An 8143-nucleotide genomic window follows, 5' to 3' on the forward strand; every position below is an offset into this window, starting at 1 on the left:
TGAGGGTGTCCAGGCAGTTATTTGCCTAGGATTGGAGGGTAACAGGCCTTTGAGACAGAGATTATTCTCACTATAGAGATAGGAAACTGAGGTTCAGAGAGGTGACATCCTTCCCCCAAGGTCCCCCTGCCTCCTAAATAGGTTCTCTTTCCCTGGGGACCAGCTCCCTCAGCAGTGATTTTGACTGAGAAAGAGACCCAGGTGGGGGCTGGGGATGGGGGGTCAGCCACACCTGCTCCAATTTCTCCCCCCTTTGGCATCAGCAGGGTCCTCGTCACCTGGCTGGCCCATGGCTCCTCAAGAGGCTGCTGGGCCCAGGCTGAGCCAAGGATGCAGACCCCAAAGTACCCCCACAAGGTGCTCAGGAGCACACTAAGAGGAAGTCATCCCTCCAAAAGCAGGTCAGCAGGGAACCAGCTATAGTTTGGATTGGTCAACTCCCAAGGCAGTCAGGGAGGGCACTCCACATTGGTCACTGTGTTGGTGGTTTGCCTGGAGACCCAAGGGCCTAGGAGCTGATAACCCCAAGCAAGACCCATGAAGGCAGCAGTAGCGGGAAGTGTTCAGGATGAGTCCTCGCCTGCATACTAGGTACCTACTAGCTGGGTATCCTGCACAACCTCTGTGACTCAGTTTCTTCTTCCATAAAATGGGAATAATCTACTTCAGGGGTCAGCAAACTTCCTGTAATGGTCCAAATAGTAAAATTTTTAGGCTTTGTGGCTCAGACTGCAGAAAGGTGCCATAGGCAATATGGAAAGAAATGGCAGGGGCTGTGTGCCAATAAAACTTCATATACAAAAACAGGTGATGGGCTGGATTGTCTGCTCCTGGTCTACTCCATAGAGCTGCTGGCAGGGTGAAGTGATAGAACTGTCCAATGCAGAGCCCTTGGGAGGAATGTGGGGGCAGCAGGTGAAGTAATAAAAATATAGCTCAGTGCCTGCAGCCGGTGGCAAGCGCTTTGGCGCTTTCAGAGAGGAAGGGCATGGACCTGGCATAGGCTGGGATGGTGGCTCTGCCACAGGCCACACTTGACTCTCGTGTGGCTGTCACCTTCCTGCGCCCGGCGTTTCCTCGAAGGTTCAAAGGGATGATCCTGACTGCCCTTCAAGAACAGAAAAGCAGAGAAGTGGACGTGGCTCAACTGATAGAGCGTGGGCCTACCATATGGAGGGTCCAGGATTCCATACCCAGGACCTTCTGACCCATGTGGAGCTGGCCCACGCACAGTGCTGCCGCGCACAAGGAGTGCCATACCATGCAGGGGCGTCCCCATGTAGGTGTGCCCCACACTGAAGGAGTGCGCCCCGCGAAGAAAGCTCCCCACGTGTAAAAAGCGCAGCCCGCCCAGGAGTGGCGCAGCACACACACAGGAGAGCTGGCGCAGCAAGATGACGCAACAAAAAAAGAGCCGCAGTTTCCCAGTGCCAGCCTGACAATGCGAGCGGAAGCAGAAAAATACACAGCTCGTGGACACAGAGAGCAGACAAGGGGTGGAGGGGAGAGGAAAGAAAGAAATGAAATAAATCTTATTTTAAAAAGAACAGATGGTTCCCGGGACGTTGCACCACACTAATGGAGGCTGTGCCACACTAATGTAGGTTGCCACCTGCTGTCCCAGCAAAGCATCCAGTGCGCAGGCGCGCGCTGCACGGGGAAGCCCCACCCACAAACCCCAGGCAGGCGTGCTTTACGCCCGGCCCGCCTCCTCCGCTGCGGCTTTGAAGTCCAGACCGTCGTGCTTTGCGCCGGTCCCCGCCTCGTGTCTGTGCCGCTGCGTTCCCCGGGCAGACGCTGGAGGTGAGCACAGGCTGCGGCAGTCAAGGGAGCTCACCCCTGGGCCGCCCCCCTTGCTCGGGCTCTTTGTTCGCTACGTGTTGCCCCAGCGGGGCGCCGCTAAGGGAGCTCGAGGAGGGCATTCCCCGTCGCGGGTCCTGGAGCCCTGCCGCCGCCCGCGGGCTGCTCTGCACCGTCTCGAGAGGTTGCACCAGGAGCGCGGTTTGGCGCTGGGGGTCCGGGAGGCGTGGCGACCTTGGCCAGGGCCCTTTCTTCCCTGGCCTCAGCGTCCTTATACGGCGCCCAAATTAGGTGACTCCTTGGGGTTTTTTCCATTAAAATTGACCAAACGCTACTTGCATTCACGTATTTGCTCATTAAACAATTTTCTATGCAGGAAAACAGTAAGCCTCAACCAACGTTAGACTTATGAATTTCTACTGAAATACTTGCGGATGATATAATAGGCTGCCTAGGCTGTTTCTAAATAAACCGGCTGGGAGGGAAGGAGTTGGGGGGCGGGCGGGGTTGTAGAGCTGAAACATTAGCTGTGGATTGATGGTTGAAATTGGTTGATGTACGATTTTGTCTATTTTTGTATATGTGCTTTATCATAGCAGGTTTCTGAAAATGTAAATTTGACAGCCGGTGTTCAGCTAGTGGGCCACTTTACTAGCCTGTGATTTGGATCAATTTACTTGACCTGTCTGTGCCTCATTTCCACAGCTTTAAAGTAGGGCCAACAGTAGTAATTAGGTTATGGGGTTGTGAAGATTAAATTATTAGATAATAAATATAAAGCACCCAGAAATGTGTCTGGGATGTAGTAAATTGACCGTAGTAGATATTTCGTCTGTAAATTAGGAATCCTAAGGCCTAACTGTGGGAGGAAAAAGTAGAATGAAACAGCTGGGTACTTAGTGCTGAGCCTAGCCATGAGAATAAAAATAATCACAGTGGTTAACACAAGCGTTCCTGCTTCTGTGCCTGAGAAGACGTGCTTGGAGTACGTTCATTGACTTACTCAGCACAACCACCCTAGAGGTGGGCCACTGTTGTGGACTTCTTTGGCAATTGTGAAGGTGATGCATCGATAGGGCGAGCAGCACTTGTATGAGATGGAGCTGGGCTTTGAAGCCGGCAGTCAGACTCTAGGGCCTATGTTGTATTGCCCCAGTGAAAGAGGAGGTGACCCTTGGTCTGCAGACAGATTCAAAGAAACTTAATTTTTCATTTTCTTTGCCCAGGTTGTCAGCAGTAGCAGCAGTCATGGCTGGACCCCTGCGGTGGGCTGCGGCGTTTGTGCAGAGACACCGGATGGGCCTCTTGGTGTCTTCCTGCACAGGCCTGTTTGGGGCCCAGATCTCATACCACCTCTTCCCGGATCCTGTGGTCCAGTGGCTGTACCAGTACTGGCCTCAGGGCCAGCCGGCCCCGCCGGCCCTGGAGTTGCAGAGCATCTTCCAAGAGGTGCTCCAGGACATGGGAGTCCCCTCAGACCATCACTACAAGGCCTTCACTGCTTTCACCTTCCAGCCTGTGAGTGCTGGCTTCCCACGGCTCCCCGCTGGGGCCGTGGTGGGCATCCCCGCCAGCTTCCTGAGTGACTCAGTGACAAACACCGACCAGCCTGTGGTCGTCCATGGGCAAAAAGTGGATTGGCAGAGCCCAGCAGGTACCCAGCTGAGAGACGCCCTGACCCTGTCCCGTGATGCCCAGAAGTTCGCTTTGGCCCGGGAGGTGGTGTACCTGGAAAGCAGCACAGCAGCCCTGCAGGCCCTGCCAGCCCCAGTTTGCCTGGTGGGAACCTGGGCACTGGGCGTGAGTGCCAAGCAGGCTCTGGGCCTTTATGGAGGCCCCATGAACTTGCGGGCTACCTTCAACTTGGTGGCGGCGGTGGCTGGCTTTGTGGCCTACGCCTTCTCCACCGACTCTCTCACTCACGCCCTAGAGGCCTGGCTGGACCGCCGCACGGCCTCCCTATCCACAGCCTATGCCTGGGGAGGAGTGGAGTTCTACGAGAAGGTCCTGTCGGGCAACCTGGCCCTGCGCGGTCTCCTGGGCAGGCATGGGGAGAAGCTCTACACGCCCAGTGGGAACATTGTCCCCAGACACTGGTTCCGCATCAAACATTTACCCTACACGACACGCAGGGACTCGGTGCTGCAGGTGTGGAGGACGGGACTCAGTCCCAGCCGACCCTGACGGCACATCCCTGAACAGTTCGAGCTACCACTGACTGCCCTCTCAGCCCAGGGTGTGAAAAACCACAGGCTTAGGGTTCTCACCTGACCCTACGTCTTCATCCTAGGAACTCCGTGGCCTTGCACAAGGTGCTTTATGAATCTGAGCCTTGATTTTCTCCACTGCAAAACAGGGGTGATGTAAACGGCCTCACAGGATTGGGGTGAGGTCATGAATGTAAAGGGCGTGGCAGAGGGCGCGCCATAAATAAGTTGGAGGTCCCTCCTTCTCAGTCCCTGAACTCCAGGGGGCTGTGGGAGTTGGCTTCATCTTTGCTACCAGCGCTTACAGGGTGGGACCCACGCTTTGGTAGAGTGGTGAACTGACCCTTAATCTGCCTGAAGGGCAAACTTCTGCTGTGGTAGAAGTGAAAAAACTTGACAAGTTAAGTGTGGGCTAGCTGTGGGACTTGAAGCTTGCATTAACAACCAAGGTCCTGGAGATGCAGATGACAAGCTCAGAGAGGAAGGCGAGGCACCTGGAGAACCACACCCACCCTGGGCCTGAAGGGAAGGCAGGCTCTTTCCACAGCCTGGGGGAGGTGTGTGGCGCAGGCAGCCTCCTGGCCAGATAGAGGAACAAGCCATTGCCAAAGCCAGAGCCTGCAGGGAGGGAGCCGGGGAACGAAGGCACCCTCAGTCCTGCTGGGGCCTCCTGTGGGCTAAGTCTGTTGGAAGCCAGAGGACGGGGACTGGTGGTGACTGAGTGGCCAGCCGCCGAGGGCCCAGAGCAAGGTCAGAGCTTAGAGAGGAGCAGGGGAAGGTGTGGGCAGCAAGGAGAGCAGAGGTGTAGGTGGGAGTGGGCCAGCCTGTGTGCACACTCAGCACCCACAAGAGGCTGCATTCCTGCCCCACTGGCTTCCCTGAGTGGAGTGGTCAGTTGATCAGACCTCCAGTCACGGTCCTGACCTTGGAAAGGGCAGGGTGGGGGGCACGGGAGAACCCAGGGCCAGGTAATGAGAGTCATCACCAGCGAGCTAGGCCCAGCTTGACCATGTTAGCGTCTTTCCATTGGAGGTTTAGTTTTCCCTAAAAGAATCTGGCCGCCATGTAACTCCTGCAAAGGGATCAGGCTTTGCGGGAGGGCTGGAGACTTGAGAGGGGAGGGAGCCAGGTGGGGCTGGTGAAGGGGAGATGGCACCTGCCTGCAGGGTCATCCACTTCGAATTGAGCAGAGCAGCTCTCACCTCTCAGGTGCCACTGGGTGCCAAAGATGACACGGGATAAGGGCCTGGAAGAGGCACGATGGCTGGAGGAGTTGGTGAGCCACCGAGTGTGTCTCCACTCTGTGACCCCCCTGAAAGGGGTTCCTACAGCTGTCACCAGCTATTGCAGCTGTGGTCTGGAGTCTCAGAGCCTCAGGGCAGGGCAAATCTAGGCTGTGGAAGTGCAGACAGGTCTGAATGTGATGGACTCCGCCTGCTTACCACTCTCCGTCCCCACCCATCTCTCTACCACAAGAGAGAAGTCAGCCTCTACTCCAGTTCTCAAACTGCTTCCATTCAGATAGGCTGTCCGCAGGCCCCACACGCCCTTGCAGGGCCCCACCTCCGAAGCTTGGCTTGCAGAAGCTCCTCCTCCAGGCAGTGCCTCTCCTTGCTGCTTTCTGCACAGCCCCTAAGAAGTTGGCAGGCAGAGAGCATACCCAGCTGAGAACCTGCTGTGGGCTCAGCAGCCCTATCTGTCCCACATCCTACCCTCTGGCTAAACCAGCTCCACACCTTTGTGGTCAAGTGCAGACAGCCCTTGGCTTCCTCTTCATTGCCTTCGCCCTCAGGTCTTTCCTCACTTGAGCCTTCTGGCTAACCTCCCTATCACCCAGCTCTTGATAATTCATGTCTGTAAGCAGGGGAGGAGATGGTGGTGATGGTAGCACAATGTTAATGCAGGGAATGCTGCTGAGTTGTATACTTGTAAGTGGTCAAAATGGGAAATTTTATGTTGTGCATGTTACCAGAATAAAAAAAAAAAAGAATGGAAAAGCAAAATGGCATAGCTACAAGAGCAGAGAAGGTAGGTCTTATTTACTGCACTGGACTTTTTTTTTTTTTGAATGAGCAAAGCTTTTAAGCTACAGGACGTACAGTCCTGGCTCCCTCAAGTCTGTGAGTAATTCCAGGAGGCTGGCTGAACACCCTGGACAAGGCATTCACAGGTCGTATTTGGCCCTTTCATGCCTTCCCAACTTTTTAGGAATTCCCAAGGGCAGGGCTCCCGAGATTGCTGACTTCAGTAGAAAAACCAGGTCACTTCTGGTCACTTCTTGTAGGGCCCAGAGGTCATCCCATCTTGTAGGGTACCTAGGACTTCGGGGACCCCAGGAGGCTTTAGAAAGGGGGAAAACCACTGAACTGTGGTCCGTTGTGCTGCTGCTGCCAGCAGCAGCCGGAAGACGTGTTCAGCCCTTGTCCACCAGGTCCAGACCAGCCTGTTTCTGAATGCCCTGGACACTGATTGTCCCAGTCCAGTCCCTGGCCAGTCTCAAGGCTTGGCTCAGTGTCAGCAGAGAAAACAGGTGCAGATATCTCGGGCTGCAGAGAGACCCAGGCATGGGGGGCCTCATGGAGGTGGCCCCGCCGGCCCCGCCCTGGCCCTGACCTGACCTGACAGTGCCTCCTCCTGGCCCATGGAGACCCACAGCTTCCTCCACCCTCTGCCATTTGACCCATTTTGGGTCTGGCTCCTAAGGCTCAGCCAAGAGAATGTTAGAAGCCATCTGGATAAATTTTATCTTCAGAGTTGACATCTGTTGATTCAGTGTAATCCTACTTTCCTTCCATTCTTTAATCATGATTCCCTTTAGTTTCTTGAACATATTTTTAATAACTACTTTGAAGTCTTTGATAAATCCAATGGCTGTAGTTACCTAAGAGACAGTTTCTATTGCCTGTTTTTCCTGTGTTTGGGTCACTTCACTGACTAAAAATGGGTCATTTTAGTGATATCTCATAGCACTTCTAGATTCTGACTTTTCCCATAAAGAATGTGGCTAGTGCTTCTCCTGAAACTCTTGTTTTTGTTTCTTTTTTCATTCATTCCTTTGTTTAGAAACTTGCTTGAGATAAATCTGTGAAATATGTCTCCCCTACAGTATATAAATGCTGTTTATTCTACTCAGTATATATGTTTGTGTGTGTATATAAGTATGTATAACATATGTATAAAGTATATGTAATTACTGTTTATAAATAAACATATCTAGACAAAAACAGCCACCTGGCAGCCTAACCCAGAGGCAGCTGCCAGGAAAATACTTGCATGCATGTGGATCGATTTTATTTTTCTTGTGATGAGATCTTCAGCTGCAAGAGGGAAGAGTTGCTAAATGATTCCAAAGTTTTATTAACCTGAGGAAGGCAGGACCACCTGCCCAGGGGACAGGACAGGAGGGAGCATTGAGAGGCAATGAGGGCCCAGCAGGCAGATGTCCCATGGCCCAAGGAGGAAGCCGTCATGCACTCGGTGGTGCCTTGTGAGCATACAAGGTGCTGGGTTCATCTTCAGCAGAGGTGGGCAAGGCCAGGTCTCAGTGGCTGTGGAAGCAGGCAGAGTTCTGGCCCCGTGCCGTGGTAAGGCTTCCCCGGGCCGGTTCTGTCCAGGCCTATAATGGAGCCCTCTCTGTGCAGCAAGGTTACAGCTCCCACGTTGGGCCAGCCGCTCTGTCCAGGCTGTGCCTTTCCACTGTCTCCGTTGATTTCCACAAAGCCCCTTAAAGAAAGGCACTCGTGCCCTTGTCCACCTGGAAATGACAGCCCACAGAGGGCGAATGACTTCCCTGTGGACCCAAAGTCAGCATGGGGTCCCGCGGCACCCGATGCCGAGCCTGCACTATTCTCCCCCACGGCTGCATCCTCACTGGGAAGTCAGGACACCCAGGGCTTCTACACCAGGGGCAGTAGCCCCTCTTGTGGAGCGGCACAGCCTCCCGGAGACCCCGGAGAGCCCCATCCCCATGCTGAGTAAACAGATGAAGCAGGAGCATCAGGTTCCCAGGAGCCCCAGCTGGGGCACTGCAGCCTCTACGTCGCTGGAGAGGGGCTTCTTCATAAGACGCCCTCAAAGGAGGAGTGGAGACTGCTGTAAGATCAGTTTTCTGGAGAAGGGAGCCTCTGTAACCACGA

The 8143-nt window shown here is 54.2% G+C and overlaps 1 protein-coding gene across 2 annotated transcripts; it reads left to right on the forward strand.

The window, feature by feature from the left end:
- Positions 1 to 1680: 1680 nt before the first annotated feature.
- TMEM177 (transmembrane protein 177) lies at positions 1681 to 7279 on the forward strand. Of its 2 annotated transcripts, none has more exons than XM_004456252.3 (2): positions 1681 to 2091; positions 3027 to 7279. In XM_004456252.3, exon 2 carries the CDS (start codon positions 3049 to 3051, stop codon positions 3982 to 3984), a length of 936 nt encoding a protein of 311 aa, XP_004456309.2. In that variant the 5' UTR covers positions 1681 to 2091; positions 3027 to 3048; the 3' UTR covers positions 3985 to 7279. The 2 variants fall into 2 exon arrangements, with proteins under 2 accessions (XP_004456309.2, XP_004456310.2); XM_004456253.3 differs by having other exon boundaries at positions 1687 to 1803.
- The last annotated feature ends 864 nt before the right edge of the window (positions 7280 to 8143 follow it).

Source organism: Dasypus novemcinctus, chromosome 7 (genome assembly GCF_030445035.2).
Source record: "Dasypus novemcinctus isolate mDasNov1 chromosome 7, mDasNov1.1.hap2, whole genome shotgun sequence".
In the NCBI taxonomy this organism is placed as follows: Eukaryota; Metazoa; Chordata; class Mammalia; order Cingulata; family Dasypodidae; genus Dasypus; species Dasypus novemcinctus.